General features: G+C 35.1%; 1 protein-coding gene across 1 annotated transcript; it reads right to left on the reverse strand.

Annotated features, from left to right (window-relative positions):
- Nucleotides 1-3,841: 3,841 nt before the first annotated feature.
- Nucleotides 3,842-17,792, reverse strand: onecut. Its single transcript, XM_065514690.1, has 3 exons — nucleotides 14,994-17,792; nucleotides 14,730-14,929; nucleotides 3,842-4,591 (listed from the first exon to the last, which is right to left on the reverse strand). The coding sequence occupies exons 1-3, from the start codon at nucleotides 17,689-17,691 to the stop codon at nucleotides 4,133-4,135; spliced, it is 3,357 nt and encodes a 1,118-aa protein (XP_065370762.1). The 5' UTR covers nucleotides 17,692-17,792; the 3' UTR covers nucleotides 3,842-4,132.
- Between the last annotated feature and the right edge of the window lie 2,451 nt (nucleotides 17,793-20,243).

The raw sequence follows: 20,243 nt of genomic DNA on the forward strand, positions 1-20,243 counted from the left end.
AGACAGAACGGGACATTTAAAGTTGTGCATTCCATCAATCTCGAACAATATAAAGATTTAGTTGACAATCTAGAGTATTTATTGAATACAAATATTACACATGACCATCCGCTCCGTCCGTTTCTAACACAACAAGTCTTTGATATAAAGGGACTTATCAAACGTCTGAGTCCGAATAAGATAAAAAGATCGATTGACTTTGTCGGCACTGCATGGAAATGGATTGCCGGAACACCGGACAGCCATGACTTTGAAATTCTATCTCAGAAAATGGAAAACCTTTTAGAAAACAATAATAGACAGATGATTGTGAACGAACTGACCATCAATAGAATACAGGAAGTATCCAATATTACTAATGAAATACTGAGAGTTAGAAAGGAAGATTGGAATAACGAATTAACAATAAGATTGGAACATAAATTAAATTTAATTGAAAAAGAATTACAAAATATTGAATATGCAATACAATGGGCGAAAGTTAATATTGTGAACTCATTTATTTTATCTAAAACAGAAATCGAAATTTTAAATAATGTCTTAGAAAATTACAACATACCAATATTTAGCGTAGATGAATTGTTAACTTTCGGAAATGTAAAAATTGTAACAAATAATAAAGAAATTTTATATATTTTAAGCATTCCAATTACACAAAATGATATCTGTGAAACATATTTGGCAAAACCTATAAAATTTGGTAATTTAATAGATAAAATCGAATTCGATGAAATTTTAAATTGTAATAATGTTTTATTCGCTATAAAATATAAATGTAAAAATTATAATGATCTAACCATATGTAATAAAAATAATTTAGCTGATTTAAGAGATGACTATTGTATAACTAACCTATTTAAGAACAGAATAGGGAATTGCACCCAGGTTAACAACGAACATGTAGCCACTATTGAGGAGATCGGAAGCGATATCATATTACTAAATCAATATAACGGCAAGATCACAACAAATGATGAGGAGATAAAATTGAACGGAACATATCTGGTAAAATACTTTAATACAACAATAACGATCGATGGACAAGAATATTATTCACGAGAAATAAGCGGCAGTAAACCCCTACCAGCCTCTCTACAACCAAAGGCTACTGGTGACAGGATAGAGGAAGTGCTATCATTAGAAAGACTACAAAAGATAAATATGGGAAATATTGAAAGGTTGAAGCTGTTGGAAACCAAAAACAATGTACTGACAATAATTGCTACATTGATCTTAATTGCTGTTCTTGGAGTTGTTACATGCGTTAAGGTGTGGAAAAGATTTTGCCACCAGGAAAAAGAAGTAAAAGAAACTCTTCCAGAAGTAACTGAAATACCGGAAGATGGTAGAGAAACGAAGAGGAAGCAGTCAAGCATCTACGATCTGCACTCATTTTGAACAATCGGGACGATTGTATTTAAGGAGGGAGGAGTTAACACCAAATATGTTGAAATATGTTTAAAAAAATAAAATAATTCTCACAGTCAACAAAGCTTACGTTGCATCTACAATTACATAACAATCCAGACACAACGTAGCTTTGTTCCCATCAAAAGTGCTGACACCATGTCTAGCGGCTACACGAGTCAGCATGGAAGAGTGGCGTGATCAGCCAACGAGTAAGAAACCTGTGGTTGCTGTTTAGGGTAGTTTGTAAGAATAATTCACTTGTACTTTTACCATTGAATAATAAAGAAGTTGTGCGGTAAAAACCCACAATAAAAAAAATTATTTTTTTAAAAAACTTTATTAATTTAAAGTTAATTTATATACCCTTCTCACGAAGCTGAAGGGTATAACAAGTAAGAGAGTTATATTCGGCTGTGCCGAATCTTATATACCCTTCACCAAATTATACTTCAAAATACAAATTTTTAGGTAAACAAAATTTATTTTTTTTCCAAAGTTGTTTTTTTAATTTTTTGGAAAATTTTTTTTTCCAATTTTTATTTTAAAATTTTTTAAATTTAAAAATAATTTTTTTAAATTTGAAAAAAAATTATTTTGTTTTTAAAAAATTCGGGTTAAAAAATATTTTTTCCGATTTTGACCCATTGTAGGTCCAACTTACTATGGTCTTATATACGTCGTTGCAAAGGTCTTTGAAATATCTATCATTAGATATCCATATTGTCTATATTAATGACTTATATGATCCAGATATAGGTAAAAAATGGTTCAAAAATCGACGTTGTCCTGGTTTTTTCCTCATGTCTCAGCCATTTGTGGACCGATTTTGCTGATTTTAAATAGGAAACTTCTCGAAAGCATGTCTGACAGTATTATTGAAGATTTGGATACCGAAGATATCTCGGGTCTTCAGAAAATTGATTTCAATAGACAGACGGGCATGGCTTAATCGACTCCGCTATCTATAAGGATCCAGAATATATATACTTTATTACAAACGGAATGACAAACTTATATATACCCTTCTCACGAAGGTGAAGGTATAAAAATATAGCCTATTATTGCTTCTAAGTAAGGGAATATCTATGTTCCAAATATCAATTAAATCGGTGCAGCCGTTAGTCTTGTTTTTTTAAGACCTTCGTAGGCGATGTGTCTGAGATTGACATTGTCCGATCTGACTGAAATTTTTATCGAAATTCGAAAAAAAAATACACCCTAATCAACAAATGCTATAAAATAAGGACAGCGCAACCTCGTCGTTTGAATACTCATCCGAGACTGACGCTTGAACCACTTTTATAAACTGTATATCGAAAAAATTCTGGTAGTGACGAAACCATTTTTCAATTTCGCAGAAATCTGCTAATTCATTTACTAATGTTTCTATTCTAATATCGATCACCAGCTTTTAATATTTCGACAACCAACCTTGTTTCCAATTTAAATAATATACTGTATATTCTTTAACAAAAATAGTATTAAAGTTATATAAAAATATTAGTGAATAAAAAAAAAACAAAGACGAGTTCATTAGGATTTGTTTGGAATTTGTTAGGTAAGTAAGCATTAGATATATGTATATCAAATAGATGTGGTGCATTGCTAGAGAACACTTTCGGGATCTAATTGTTGCAATTGTATTAAATACAAGGTTATTTTTTTGATAATCAAATCCACCCCACAACACAACAAATAATTGTTCAAGATCATCTCCTACCTTTTTCACAATAATTTCCGAGATTATGGAGTTCGATACCGTAACCGTTTATGGGATGTTTCAGTGATTTGTTGATGGCGTCGTAAAGCGTTTACGCAAATTTAATACTTTAATTTTACTAGTAACATTTTGGGAGACATGTTTGATGCCGATATACGAGGAGGTTTCATTAGTAAGGGTCGTAAGTTGTAATTGCTTTTGGTGTTGCATGGGCTTAACATGAATTTTATTGGGTAGATACAATTTGGTTAAGACCTTTCTTTGATCGTGCTGTTGGTGATGATAATCGGCTGCTTGTTGCGTTGCTATTTGTTCGGTATGGTGTGTTTGTAGCTGTTGTTGTTGTTGTTGTTGCTTAACAGCGGCGGTGAACGACACATTTGCCGCAGGGGCTTTCAGTAGTAAAATGCTGTTCTTGTTCTCATCAGGTTGTGACATGGCAGATGATGGACATAATGATGTATATTGCGTAGATCGTTGTTTCTGCTGCACAACGAGTGTTTTTACAGTGGGCACAGGCCTTGTGCCATCATTGTTAATGAGAGTTGTTGATGAACGTGGATCCACAGGATCAACACCGGTTTCACCAAATGAAGTTTCATAACTGGAGAAATTGTCTTTAACGGCTTGTAAGATAGCTGATGGCATTTTGCGCACAAATACTATATCCTTTTTAGTTTGCAACATTTGATCCATCTTCTCCGGTTCGGGATCGTCTGAATCGTCGAACTCTCCTTGTATCAGATCATTTGAAATGGTGTGATGTTCCTCACCAAAGTTGTTAATCGATACGCAGGGGGAGACGAATGAATTGTGTGTGTTGGAATCGTTATCTGATAAATCTAATTGAAGCTTAACCGCTGAAGCATTCACATGTATATCATTACTGTTACTGTTGTGATTTATTTTAAGGACACTTTTGAATTCCAGCCCATTTGGCTGAGACTCCAGCTGTTCAAAGTCGAACTCGGATTTTATAATCTGTTTGCAGTCTGTATTATGTCACAACATGTCATCTTTTTGGTGTTGACTGTCATCAATATTGTGGTCGCTTAATTCGAAATCGTCGTGTACCAAATCCAGGTCCATATCTCCATCATCATCCAAGTCCAGTGAAGATGAATGGTGATGATCTTGGTGGTATTGGGAAGAAGAAAGTTGTATATGTATATTGCCAATGTTGTTGCGATTATTGTTAATGAATTGACTACTGCCATTATTTGAATTACTATGATTCCCTGACTGACTTTGAAGGTTATGGTTATTGCTACTAGAATTTGATTGATATGAAGAGCTTTTGGCGCCACCATGCCCGGATAGAGTACTGTTTCCATCATCATCCCGCCACTTATCCATTGAGCGTCGGCGTGCATTCATGAAAAAGTTACCGACTGTGGTTGGTTCCAGTCCGAGTTGTCGTGCAATTGTTACTTGCATTTCCTTTGAAGGTCGTTTAGTTTCCTAAAAAGTATAAACATAATATATATCTATAGATATGGCAAATAAAGTAATTAAAATTGTTATAAACGGTTGGTTTAATATTATACTACATATATGTATATTTAGATTTGATGAAGTGAGGAATGTTTTTATTTATTTATTATTTATTAGCCTATGGAAAATTATCCTTACAGGCAATTAACAATTATTTGTATAAATGTAATAAAAAATTTAACAATAATTAAATGCTGTGGCCATGATAATGTTTCACCTTACTACTAAATTGTATAGATGCTTGTGACACCCTATTTAGTTAAAATGTTCAATAATATGATAAATAAAAGCATGTATCCAAAAAATCTTTAAAATCCTTAAGGTAACTCAAAAATAAAAATGCCTCAAACATAGATATGTATAGAAGGGTTGATCGATTTAGCAATCGATATTGTGCCATCGATAGCTTTTGTCATGAGGGAAAAAAATCCACAACAACATATCAAAAAAATCATTTTCCAACTTTAAATTTTATGCGCTAAAAACTATTTTTTAAGTGTTAATATTTAATATACATATGTATGTATCCTATCCAAGGTAAAATTGTACGCTTAAAACGATGGCAAAATGATTTTTTAGAAAAAAAATTTTCGAAAAATGTTTGTCCTTAGAAACTATTGCTGTAATAATAATACGGTGCTAGTTGAAAAAACTGTCAAACGGGGCACCCGGTGGATTAAACTAACGACTGCGAAGATTAAAAACGTGTTAAGCCTTACTTAAAGGTAATTTTATTGTGAAATTTCGGTTTTTCCACTTTTTTCAATAAACTAAACCGTTTTTGACTTATGCGAATATATGTTGTGCAACCTCCTCCATTTCCGAAATAACGGTATATCTCGAAAATACGAGCTAACCTAAAAAAACAGTTAGCACCAATTAGTTAGCGTACCCGAATTAGTTTAACCCACTGATTGCCCTTCTTGACAGAAAAAAGTGTCAATTTCGAGCACAGTGTAATTAATTGATAAAAGTTTTTGAAAAAATTTTAAATCATCAAATGTACACGCATTCCAACAAATTACTCAATGATTTTTAATATGGATTCAAAAAAGGTTTGATTAAGGACACAGTGGAGTAGCTGCAATTTTTTATGATTTCAGGCATTTGATCTTATAGATCATGATATTTAGCTAGAAAACTAAAATTGTACGGTATTCGTGGTAGAAATATTTCTCTAATGAAAGGTTATTTTGCTAACCGGAAACATTTTGTATAAATTGGTGGTGATAAAAGTTCATTACGTCCTGAGTTTATGGTAAACCACAGGGCAGTGTTGTTGGCCCATTACTTTTTACAATTTTTATCAATGACTATGACGGTAGCATTTATTATTAATTTTAAATTAATTAATTGCTAAATAAAAAATTTACTTTCAATTGTAAAGACATAAGTAATTATGTACGTTTCTTTCTTATAATTTTCGAGATTTTATATTTACCAAATCCCGATCCCCGGGATTTTCAAAAATCAGTCCCGATTAGCATCTCTAATAATAGGAACAAAATGAGGTATCGATCGTAAAAATCGATGTATTATTTTCGAATTTATTCACAATTAAGTGAATTCGCTTATTTTCATAAAACTGTGCGTAAATGTGTAACACATTCATTTGTTGGCAAATCGTTAGTTTTGAAATTCGTAAATTTTTAAATCTTAATCAAACATTTTTTTTAATAATTTGTGCATAATATTTTTCATACCTTTCGCAATGAGTGGCAAGGGTATATGTATATAAGTTTGTAATTCCGTTTGTAATTTCTACATTTTTCATTTGCGACCCCACAAAGTATATATATTCTGGATCGTTATATACAGCGAAGTCGATATAGCCATATCCATCTGTCCGTCTGTATGTTGAAATCAGCTTTCCGTAGCCCCCAAATAACTTACATACATGATTCATACATCAATTCTTCCGGCTCGGTTGCTATTTAAAATCGACAAAATCGGCAAACAAACGGCTGGGATATAAGGGAAAACCCGGGACAACCCCGATTTTTTACCTATCTTTGATCTATATCTGGATTACTAAGTCATTAATATAGACAATATGAATAACTAATGATAGATATTTCAAAGTCCATTGCAACGATGTATGTATATCAGGCTATAGTAAGTTGGACCTACAATGGGTCAAAATCGGGGAAAATTCTTTTTAACCCGAATTATTTTTCACGAAAAATTTTTTTGTCATAAATTATTTAAATTTTTTTTTTTTTAAATAAAAAATTTAAAAAGAAAATTTGGAAAAAAACTTTTTTAAAAACAAAAATTTAATTTTGTTTAAATAAAAATATTTTTAAGTATAATTTGGTGAAGGGAAATTGTTTGTCGGGAATTTCTTCATAAGTTTTCTTCTAAAAGTTACAATATTCAGATACTTTTCGATGGCCAAATATGTTGCTAATTGAATTATTCTATTATATCCATAGATATTTTCGGTTCTAGTAACATATAGTCAGTTGGCATAGAATACCTAATTTTTTTCACTCAACACAAGCCGCAGCAGAAAAATTTGGTTATTAAGAATGAATCAAATTTAAAGTTTATGCTCTTAAACGAATTATTAAGATGCCTAACATTACAACTTTTAGGAATATTCAATGATTATCATTCATATTTAGAGAAAATAATTACAATAATAGTGGTTCAAATTTGTTTATCTGCAATCAGATTTGAAAAATATCTCTAACTACGCATGTTTTATAGATTTAACATTCTAATGTTTTTTAATTAAACAAGGAATTTATTGATTTCATACTGATTAAAACTACAACACTATTAAATTAGAAACACTTACGCTGCGTTTACGCATGCAAGTAGATTGATGAAAGTTGAGAATACGTATTGTTACGAAAATGTACTTGAATTCAAATATAACGATTTTAAGGGCTGATTTAAAAGTAGCATAATGCTTTCAAATAACAGTGCTGTAATTGCAAACTGTAACATATCTGTGGGCATTATTAAATAAAAGCTTTCAGTTGACCATTGATCGTAAGTTGGCAACGCTGTTTGAATTCGAATATTCAGTTAAAGAACATTGTAGAAAGTACACCACAGATGGCGTATGATCTAGAATATTCGAACTTTGACAGTTAAAGAGCAATCTAGAGTGCAGATGGCAGTGTTATAAATAGTGGCAGAGGTTGCAGTCGTGAGTTAGTTTATCAGAGACGCTTTTCGAATAAACATCAACTGAGAGCCTTAAAGTGTGTTGTGTTTTTCAAGGAAATTCGTGTATATTATAAATTGTGTCTGTATTTCTGAGAATTTATAAACGTGTATAAAAAAACATTGAGTGACTATTTAATTCTGTTGTTGTTGTACATTTGAATAAATAAAGAGTTGTTACCATTTTCAAACTACTAAACCGCTTTTATTTGCAATCAAAAGTATCCGGTTTATTTAAAGGTTTAAAACGTAACAATTGGTGTCAGATGTGGGATTGCAAAATAATAAGCATGAATTTTGAGGAACTAAAAGTTGAACAACTCAAGAAAGAATTGAGTAAGTTGGAGCTACCAACAGCAGGTAACAAAGCAGAATTGCAGAAGAGGCTCATAGATGAATTCAAGCGGCGTGATATTGATATTGGAACTTACGAGTTTGAGTATAAAGAAGAATTGGAAGTTTCTACCCGTGCAACAACAAGCAGCATGGATTTAAGCACTATGTTTGCTGCTATGATGGAAAAATTCAAAGAAACAAATGAGAAATTTGCTGAAGTTCAAGAAACTTCTAGAGTCAACAACGAGAAACTTCTTGCCGACAATGAGAAACTTCTTGCTGAAGTTAAAGAAGAAAATAAAGTAATGGAAATGAAATTTGAAGAAACTTCTAGAGTCAACAATGAAAAATTATTAGCTGAAGTTCAAGTCAACAACGAGAAACTCCTAGCTGAAATGGAAGCGAAATTTCAAGAATCATCTAGAGTCACAGATGAGAAAATTCAGGAAATGTCTGAAGCTTTTAACAGCAGAGTGGATGGTATTGACAAGAAGGTGTCACATTTAGAAAATGGTGTTGATCAAAAACTGCATGACCTAGAAACAAAGGTTAATAATCTGCAATGCCAAGATGGACCGGTGCGAGTTATTTCAGAAACATCGAGTAGAATAAAGGCCCCTAGTTTTGATGGCAGCACACCAACGTGCCAGCAAGCAACAGAAATTGTTATGATGACATAATGGATGCGCTACAACGTAAGTACGGTGGCGAACATAAAAAAGAATTATACCGAATGGAATTGCGTGGTAGAGTGCAGAAACCCAATGAGACGCTACAAGATTTTGCGTTGAAAATCGAGCGTTTGCTACAGCTTACTTATCCAGGGGAAAACAACCCATTTTTGGACCATATCAAGATAGATGCATTCGTCAATGACATTCGCGATCCTGAAATAAAACATGCGGTTTGTGCTACACCTAAACCATCATTTGCTGAAACAGTCTCATTTGCACTGGCGCAAGAAACAGCAAAGATAACTTCAAAGCCCCAGGAGTGTAAAGTATGGTCAACGAATTAAAGGAATTAATAGAAACAGTTTTAAAGGCTTTAAGTAAGAGACAAACTAAAGCCAAAGTTAAATGTTATAACTGTAGAAAAATGGGTCACATTCAGCGAAACTGCAGAGCACCAAGAAAGCGCATCAGATATGTTTCAGCATCAAGAAATAACCAGCTGGCGAATCATCAAGTATTACAGGAGCCACCTTTAAAGCGAGCTAGCACTGAGAGACAGGATCTGACACCCACACCTGATGGCCCTACCATCTCCACAATCTTACTGCTAGTGGGTACATCAACGGCCGGAAGCACATCCTTACTATGGACACGGGAGCGTCGCAGTCTATCATCAGAACAGATTTAGTAAAGAAATCGATGGAACCAATTTGCAATGTAAGTCTACGCACCGGTTCTGGAGAGCCTGCCGCTGTCCATGGTAAAGTTAATGTGAAACTAACTATTGGTGGTATTAGCGTAAATCATGTATTTGTTGTTGCCGATATTGTGGACGAAGTAATCATTGGTGCAGACTTCATGATTAATCACAGCATTACTTTGGATATGGGACAAAAGTCATGAATTGGCGAAATGTTAAAATACTCCTTGACGTCGGATATGAGAGCAAGTCTCAAGTAAGAAAGTTAGTTTTTGTTGAGCACAAAAGGTTGCCACCGCAGTCAGAGGATTTGGTATGGGCCCGTGAGGAAGTGGAGGATTGTATAGACAATGATTTGTTGGTGTTGGAACCAGCAGAAATGAAAAGTGACCATGAAACAATGGAGGCCCCCGTTGAACAGTGCAACGGCGGAATGGTTCCTGTTGGATTGCTTGGTCTGTCCCGCAGAGAAATGATCATCAGGCCGGGTTCCAAGATGGGTGAAGGTGCTTCAGCAGCAGAAAAAGAAATGCATGAACTCGTTCGGAGACGAATTAAAATGACAAATGACCAAATGAAAACCAGATATAGCTCACAACGTAATAAGGGTTTGTCATCCAAATTAAGGAATCACTGCAAAGGACCACATAGGGCAGTTAAGAAATTGGACGACGTGGTTTATAGAATACGGAAATGTGGAAGACTGATATCGGGAATGAAGGCCGTACATCTAGAACGACTAGCCGCTTATGGGAGAAGTGAATCTATGCCTATTCAGGACGAACAGGCTTAAGCGGGGGGCAGTGTTACGAAATTGTACTTGAATTCAAATATAACGATTTTAAGGGCAGATTTAAAAGTAGCATAATGCTTTCAAATAACAGTGCTGTAATTGCAAACTGTAACATATCTGTGGGCATTATTAAATAAAAGCTTTCAGTTGACCATTGATCGTAAGTTGGCAACGCTATTTGAATTCGAATATTCAGTTAAAGAACATTGTAGAAAGTACACCACAGATGGCGTATGATCTAGAATATTCGAACTTTGACAGTTAAAGAGCAATCTAGAATGCAGATGGCAGTGTTATAGATAGTGGCAGAGGTTGCAGTCATGAGTTAGTTTATCAGAGACCACAAAGTATACAGAGGCGACACGGCAAAAAAAATATATTTGTCTCTTTCGTTCGAAACAATTTCAACTGGTTTGGTTTTGTGCATATTTATATAGTTGTTTGTTTTAACGCACTGTCTGTATTAATTATTTGTTTTCTCTTTCTATCGAAACAATTTCAAAAAAAGCTGATTTTAGTGTTTTTGAACTGTCAAATTTGACGCCTCTGTATACTTTGTGTCAGAGACGCTTTTCGAATAAACATCAACTGAGAGCCTTAAAGTGTGTTCTGTTTTTCAAGTAAATTCGTGTACATTATAAATTGTGTCTGTATTTCTGAGAATTTATAAACGTGTATAAAAAAACATTGAGTGACTATTTAATTCTGTTGTTGTTGTACATTTGAATAAATAAAGAGTTGTTACCATTTTCAAACTACTAAACGGCTTTTATTTGCAATCAAAAGTATCCGGTTTATTTAAAGGAAATAAACCCCCCGTTTTAAAAAGGTTTAGAACGTAACAGTATTATTATCGAAAATACATCGAAATGACTACAAGTTGCTTGAGCGTTTACACATGCAAGTAAAAGTTCATTGGACCGATTTCAGCCGATTTCGAAAAAATTATATGTACCAAATTTTACCGAAATATCTTCACTTTGCGCACAAGGTTTACATCAGTAGTAAATCGGTTAATATATTTTGCTATCGACTATGCAATCTGAGAATTTTTGCCCTAAATTTTAATTTTACAGATAAAATAGTCGTTTTTTGATTGACCTGTCAATCAGCAATTTTCAAATTTGTTTTCATTTAAAATATTTTGAGTAAAGCTAAACAATAAGTATAAATTCTTAATAAATCAGCTTAGAAATTTTTTAGATAACTTAAAAAGAAAAAAATTACTTTTTTCCCATAAACTAGCGAAAAATCGACATATTTTAAATTTTTAAATTCTAATGCATATAACTGTTTACCCAGTCACTATTTTTAAGCAATTCTTTTTTTGTTTGACATATACAGTTCTTGTTAGTCCAACAGAAGAACAATGGAGAAAATCGAGAAATATTTGGAATAGCTCTTATCAAAAAACTGGAGTAGGGTGGGGAAACATTTTATTTTCAAACGCAAATGTCTCCTAAGTTATAAGAGATAATTGGTAGCTCTATATATGTAATTTTTTTGAAATCGGAACACAGACTAAGACAAAGGATCGTTTTAAAAATTTAACATTACCGAGGTGTCCTAATTTTGGGACCCCTGGCCGCACAACTGCTGACTAAATTCAAAAATTAAACTCGACAACACTTCTTCTTTGCGCATGTCAAATTTCATTCAAATCACACTTAGGGTTTAGAAGTTACAGATTTATTTTCCTCTTTTTATACCCTTCACCTTGCTACTATTTTTAGATTAGCGAACCGAGGCACTCCACAGGGAGGGGTTTTATCGCCACTCTTGTGGAATCTTGCCATTAATATACTGCTCATGAGACTAGATTCCATGAGATGTAAAACTGTTGCATATGCTGATGATGTTGCTGTCCAGCCGTCTCTGGGAAACACCTGGACACATTATCACATTGCCTACAAACTTCACCAAGCACACGCAGCCAGTGGAGCACTGCTATTGGACTTGGTGTGAATCCGGGGAATACGGAGTTTGTGCTTTTCTCCAGAAGGTACAAAATCCCCTCGTTCCCATTACCGCGCCTTAACGGAGTGGAACTTAAGCTCTCGGATAGTCCTAATTATCTGGGAATTATTATGCTATCCTGGAGCCAGAATATTCATGCGAGAGCATCCAAGGCGGCTATCGCTATTTATGCCTGTAAAAGGGCCATTGGGGTTACCTGGGGAATAAGCCCTAGGAATGGGAAATGGCTTTTCGATATGGTGGTTAAGCCCATACTAATGTATTGAGCACTAGTATGGTGGAAGGCTCTAAGTAAATCCACCTACTGTGGATTTACAAATTGATGAGATCGATCATTTGGTCGGATCACCGCTATCTTGCTGTAAGTCAATCATACAGCGTAAATTATTTGAGTCTGCTCAGCTCAGATGGTCTAATTTGACAAATTGCTCGATATCGAGACTTACTTGGCCCGTTTTTGACCATCACAGGTCAATATCCCTTACGGGGCTACCACGGACTAGGTTACGAACTCTGATATCAGTGCTTAGGGGCACAGCTTGATTGGTGCGCATGCTAGGAGGCTGAATACTCCATACAATGACTTCTGTAGGAGTTACCATGATGAAGACGAGGATGAGACGGTTGAACATCTCCTCTGTCTCTGCCCTGCTCTATCAGGGGTAAGGACTGCGACAATAGGTAGTCTATTTCTGCACGGCCTAGCGGATCTATCTACTCTGGATATCAGGAAGATGGATTCATTCATTCGTGCGTCAGGTTGGTTCTGCACTGAACCCAGTTCTGACATGTGAAGGACCCCTTGATATCCTGAGCAAGATCCCCTAGGGTATCACAAAGGGACCAATTCATGGACCCAAGTGAGCTGGTTGATTACCGTTTGTAATTTCCACAATATAATAAAAAAAAACCTAAAGTATATATATTCTGGATCCTTATAGATAGCAGATTCGATTAATCCAATCGCAATTTTGAAGACATTTCTATCAAATTCGGTACATATTATTTTTTCGGCCCAAGGACCAAAGGACCTAATCCAATTCCGACCATTTTCAGCCAAACTATGTTAACTGATAAGAGAGCTATTCGGACATAGTTTGAATAATCTCGTAATTATTGTTCTAAAGACATTTATAAATAACTGTTTACTAGGTATGGGAGGTGGCTCCCGTCCATTTTTAGTTAAACTTCATGCAGTGATAGGAAATTGATTCCTATAAAGTTTGAAGAATGTCACAATTAGACTGATGTTTCTTAATTCCTTTTTGAAGTTAGTTCCAAAACCTTTTGCGTTTATACGATGAATTTTAGTTGCATTTTTTTTCCAGGCAGGGTTGATTTTTATTGTTTCGGTTAATCTTCTTTATTAAACTTCAAAATAAGAAAAACCATAAAACGTTACAAGAAGAAAAGAAATTAGTGCAAAGAGAAATATGAAAACCGACAGGAAAACACAAATCGAGTCTTCTCTACAACGTTCGCCTACAAACAAAAAGAGACGTCGTAAAAATCATCATCTAAACGCATTGTTATAGTTCTCGTGATATTGGAAAATAACTATTTACTTTGTGTGATATGTACCACTCCCACTAATAAAATCCCGTCCATTTCCAGCCAAACTCCATATAGTGAGAAGAAATTTATTCGTGAAAAGTTTAGACATTGGGAAGTGTATTAATTGTATAAATAAACAGACATGCATTAATTTTTATATATGGGGGATTTCATGTCAAGTGAACCAACTTTTGAAATCGATGTATTCCGTTCGGGATGAAATTTGCACCAAGGTAGTAGTCCTATTGGTTGGTAATTCAGAGACATTTTGCCCAAACAGGTGTTTTTTCTCATCCATATAACTTCTTACCAATTGTTCTTAGAAAAATGTATCCTAAATAGTTCAGATAGATATTTTTTCAATCTTTCGACAAAAAAATGTTGACCTTTTTTTCCAAAATCAAAAATTTTTTTTTGGAAAATCTGTAATTTTTAAATATTTTAGCTATTTTCACAAACTACTGTGTTTGACAAGCAGAAAAGAGTGGACGTCGAATATATTGCCTACAGTCTGAACTTCCAAATAAACCAAGTTTAGACACGTCAGTTCCCAAAATATTGCACCATTTGCTTGCAAACCCGTCTGCATCCAGTTTACTCCAAACGAGTACAACTATGTATTTTTGTTAATAGTGGATATTTCCTTGGACTTTGTTCTGCGATGTTTGCATCTAGAAATCTCTATATTCTGCTATTTTCGAAGTTATCATTATTTCTACAATAATTACCTCACAAACAATCACCAGACTTGACAGATTATTGATATAAACAAAAGTTTATAAGCCCCACACCTCAAAAAAATACCGTAAAGAACATTATACATTATGTATTAATAGGAACTACCATTTGTGTTCAGATTATAACTATATAGAAATTCTGAGTGAATATACATACCTTAAAGATGGCCTGCAAGGTGCGCCTTTGTAAATCAGTAAACACTAGACGAGGCTTCTTGGGTTGGGGCATATGTTCCATTTGTATTTCATCTTTACGGTGACAGGGTGCTCCAGCTATCACTACTGGTCCTGCTGGGATAGTGCTGGGTGTTGTGCTACTTAAACTAGTCGGTCCAGCAAAATCCAAATCGAAATCTTCTATAAAAAAAACAAAATGGCTTATTTACGATGTCGTTATATGTACGTCGATTATCTTACTAACCATGTACACTATTGTTGACTATATGATGATTAATGGAACTGTTGCCATTAGTTGTACATGAGCTGCGCTGGGGCAATTGAGCGGCTGCCATACGTAGGGCAGACATACGTTGAAATTCAGGCTCTTGCAACCATTTGAACATGCGTCGAAACGTTTCGCGTCCAGATTTGAGTTTCGACCAGGGTTTTGGGTTACGCAACAGATCGGATAAAGTGCCTTGAGAACGACACAAAACACGTTGAGCGAATATTGCCTGAGGTATACTGTAGCGCTTAAGTTCTGCTGAAATACGTTGGGCCAACTCTTTTGTATTGATCTCCTCCATGTCTCCACAGCTTGAGCTGGTGGTGTGTGAGTTGGCGCTGGAATTAGTGATGGAGTGTTTATTGTTACGAGGCTGAATTTCATTCTGGATTTGTTGATTCTGGATTGGTTGTTGTTGCTGCTGCTGCTGCTGCTGTTGTTGAGCTTGAATAACAATTTGAGTTTGCTGCGATCCATTATTGGTGCAATCACCTGTTATAGGATGTGATTTAGTATCTTGATGGTGCTTTTGTTGATGCTGCTGCTGTTGTGTTGTTTGCATTATCAAATGTGTATCGAGACTTCCATTTATCATCAGTCTTCGTCCGTTCAAGGTATTACTGTCGTCATGGCCATGATTTACGGTCACTAATAACGTTCGAGGCGCTTCACTTAAGCCGATGTTTTGTGGTGGTGGTGAAGGTGTGAGCGATACCACATGCTGTTGATTTCCTTGCAGTGCAGATATATCCACTAAGTTTTTGTTATTGTTGCAGTTCAAGTGTGGTAATGTTACGACTGTACCAGGTGAATTCATAGAACTGGCAGATACCGAGTGTGGACTAAGTGCCCCAGGACTCGCAGTTTGTAGATGTAAGTGAGAGCCATTTCGGCCGCATCCATTAGATGCTGATGAGGTAGATGGTGTGCTTGAGACAATCATGTCCCTTTGTTGAGAATTGTATGGTGACTCGTAATCCGTAATAATGACATGATCACCAACATCACTGCTACCATTAATATTGACGGACGACAGGCATACTACATGACGTTCTGCAGCACAGCCGGTGACACCAGTGTCAGTGTCTGTTGTCAAGGTGTTCAATTTCGAGCTGGAAGAATCCTTACAACGTAATAAATTAGATTGTAAAGGTTTGGGTGACTGTAAATCTGCAGAGTGGCTGTAATTTGACTGAGGTGATAGGGGGCCGCAGCCACCAGGTGAGGTGGCCGGCAAATCGCACGATACTACAAGTCCTGAAAGAGTGTGAGACGGAGAGCTGCCATAGTTATGAGGTGGTGTCATGGACATCCCCATTGTTGGCAGTTTATCATATGAGGAATATGGTGAGGGCTCACCACCACTCAGACCACTTAAACTAAGGGAACTCAGTGGATTCGAGTGTTGTTGATGCGAATGATGATGCTGTGAATGTTGGTGCTGATTATGACCATGATGAGTAGTTGGCATCACAACATATGGGCCAACTACTCCAGCTGAACCATTCGATGCACTATTGCCATTACCACCATCGTCACTAGCTGCATCGTTTGTACTGGAACTACTAACAACACCCCCACCACTGATGTGGCCGCCATAGGCAAACTTTTCCGACATGGTGGAAATGGGTGGCAATGGCTGCAAAGGTGTCAACGTGGCATATGCTGATGTAGGACTAAATCCGGGCGGAGATAATGGTTCATCGTTTACTACAGAAGTCAGTGTTTGATAGGAACTAGTCCCCAGCGAGTTTTCGCCTACACCCACCACGCTTAGCTCCGGGGGACTCAATATCTGAGTGGCAGAGTCCCGAGAATCGTCATGATTTTGAACTATCGCCGTTAGTGGCTCTGTTTGAGCTGATTGTAGGGGGCAGTGATCATGGATGTTGTGACGACAACGCTGCTGATGGTGGTGGTGGTGAAGATGCATATGATGTAGTGCGGAGGTGTGATGTGATTCAGATTCCGCCGAACCGTCATGCGACTCATAGTTAGGCTGATCTGAAGAATCCATTGTTGTGTGATCGTCGGCCGTTAGGTCATCTAAAACGACACCCAAATCACAATTGCTTTTATTGTGATTACTGCTAACATTGTTGTTGTTGTTGTTATTTTTAAGACTATTACAAATATTATTATTGTTATTATTGTTGTTGGTGCTACTACCATTACTATTGCCATTAACTATCACTAATTTATGTTCTTGCTCCATGGCAATGATATGTCCCATTGTATTCGAACAGTTCGATCCCACCGACAATGCGTCTAACGTATTATCAGCCGCCACAAAATGTACGGGGCTCTCCAGACGCAAACGTTGCGGCAAACTCAAGTGCTGGTGATGATGCTGCATATGATGTTCAGGGTGCTGGTGCATATGGTGTTGCTGATGAAGCCGCTGTGTTTGATACGTTGGACTATGATGATCCATAATATTGTGCACAATTGCCATATTGCTGTGCTCGCCAGAGTCCGAATTCAAAACAACACTGGACGAGTTGGCCATTTCATGCTCATCGACCACGCTATCATGTGCCGATAGTACCGTTACCGAAGACGCTGGCGACGGTGTACGGCCCACCAATGTGTGTTGCACCATCAGATCGCTGGTATCCTCCACTAGCTGCCGGCTCAATGTCTGATGGTCAATTATTTCACTAATTGACTCCATGCTCAACGTCCCATTCGAGTTTGACAAGTGATTGAGCATTAAGTAAAAACGTTTTATGTATTCTATACACAAAATATATATAAATATATATTTCTAAACGTATTTTTATAGTTATCTTTGTTGGTTTATATTTTGTTTATAATATGTTTCTCTCCTTTTTTTCGTAACTATGTCCCAGATTAATTATAAGAGCACTACGGTTGACAATAACAATTTCTTGACGTTTTCATAAGATTAGCGACTTTTTTCGCCTCTTTCCAACAACTGGAAAAAATTAAAAGTATTTATTATTTTCAATTCCTTCGATTTATTTAGTATAAATTTGGTAAGCTTCAAAAATATGTTTAAACTTTTGACAAAGAGGTTCGAGTCTTGGCTTATTTCTCTTCTCTCAACTCAATATTAGATCTTCAAATTCACGATCAATTCTTATTCATTCTATTGTAATGTATTTAAAATATATGAAACTGAAATTAAACACTATGTTTTACATGACTAACTGCCTTTTTATTTTTATTGAAAACAACAACTTGGAGGAGTTGCAAAAAACCTAATACATAATCACTTTTTTATCTTTGTTGATTTTTGTTATTTGTTGCCAGTTGCCAGTTGCCGTAGTAGATTATACTGCTTGGTGGTTGGTTTAGAACTTTTTTGAAATTAAACATCCAATAATATATTTTTGTGGCAAACATTAAATGAATTAAACATTTTTTTTTATTTATTTATTTAACAATTTTATTTCATTCCGTTGTATTTATATGCCTTTTAATAATTTTAGTATAAAACAAAAATTCTACTTAGAACAGATATTGTTTGCTTTCACACACACACATTTTAGCAAATTTCTCTGGCAATATTTCCATACATATTTCGTTGGAAACATGGGGGCTAATTTACGAAGCACTGTTATGACTTTTTTTTTAATTTTCAATGGAAAAACAATGCAAAAATGATATTTATTGTGAAAAATATTACATATATTTATACAACTTTTATTTACGAATGTCTTACTTAAAGTGTGCAGGGGAAAATAAGGTTATTTTCAAATAATTTTTAACGTTTTTATTATTTCTTCCTCTCTGTGGACTTTTTGTCATTTAACCAGCACTTAAAACTTATATTTTAATATTTTTGTTTTGCGTTTTTCGTTTTTTTTCTCTTTTAATTTCCTGTTGGAAATTTTCATCGATATTAGGGATGGGAAACATGGTATGTTAAGCAAGGGTTGTCTTGTGAAACTCAACCACTATTAATGCAGAACACAACATTTACGCACGCACACACACACATATACACAGGGGTTAGATTAACCCAGAAAACAATTCATATGTAATTCCAAGCTGCACTGTTAAATGGAACCTGTTTCGATAAGGGTGAAATACGTTTATGCTGGCTCCAGTCAATATACTACATTTCTTTTCCTGTCGCATAAAATAAGTTTCAAAGCAATAGTTTCACCGACACCAAACTTAATTTGGAATTATTGTAGTTTATCGGAAAGATATCTCTACAGAAACAGTCGTAAAGAGCTATATTCGGCTGTGCCGAAACTTATATACCCTTCACCAAATTATACTTCAAAATACAAATTTTTAATATTTTTAGGTAAACAAAATTTATTTTTTTTCCAAAGTTGTTTTTTTCATTTTTTGGAAATTTTTTTTTTTCGAATTGTTATTTTAAATTTTTTTTTTTAAATTTAAAAAATCCTATTCCTATTTTGACCCATTGTAGGTCCAACTTACTACGGTCTTATATAAGTCGTTGCAAAGGTCTTTGCAATATCTATCATTAGATATCCATATTGTCTATATTAATGACTTAGTAATCCAGATATAGGCCAAAAATCGAGGTTGTCCTGTCCTCAGCCATTTGTGGACCGATTTTGCTGATTTTAAATAGGAAACTTCTAGAAAGCATGTCTGACAGAATTATTTCAGATTTGGATCCCGAAGATATCTGGGGTCTTCAGAAAATTGATTTCAACAGACAGACGGACATGGCTTAATCGACTCCACTATCTACAAGGATCCAGAATATATATACTTTATAGCGTCGGAAAATTATATTGTGGAAATTACAAACGAAATAACAAACTTATATGTATATACCCTTCTCACGAAGGTGAAGGGTATAAAAACAAATATATCATAAGCTACCGGGATATGTTGTTGTATTTCTGATCTAGTAGATTACATATATAAAATCGGATCAAAAACTGATACTTATCATCGTTTGCAATTTCGAGTATACGAAATTTCTTTTCGTTAAAAATTTCATTGCATAAATAAATAAAATATAATTTATATAACTTGCTTTTTCGTGTGCTGGGTTACGCCTAACGTTGGTCTATAGTATATCTGTGTTGGCTGTTTCCATTCTAACGAAAACCCCATTTGGGTAAATTCACGTTCAAAATTCAGCTAATGTACACAATTTAACAGTTTAAATATAAAAATGTGAATTTTTGTTAATTGTTGAAAACTATATAATTAGCACATAAAACTCTAATTCTCTTAGAGCCAATTTTTGACTTCGTATTTAAATGT

The sequence above is a fragment of the Calliphora vicina genome, chromosome X (genome assembly GCF_958450345.1).
Source record: "Calliphora vicina chromosome X, idCalVici1.1, whole genome shotgun sequence".
Lineage (NCBI taxonomy): Eukaryota > Metazoa > Arthropoda > Insecta > Diptera > Calliphoridae > Calliphora > Calliphora vicina.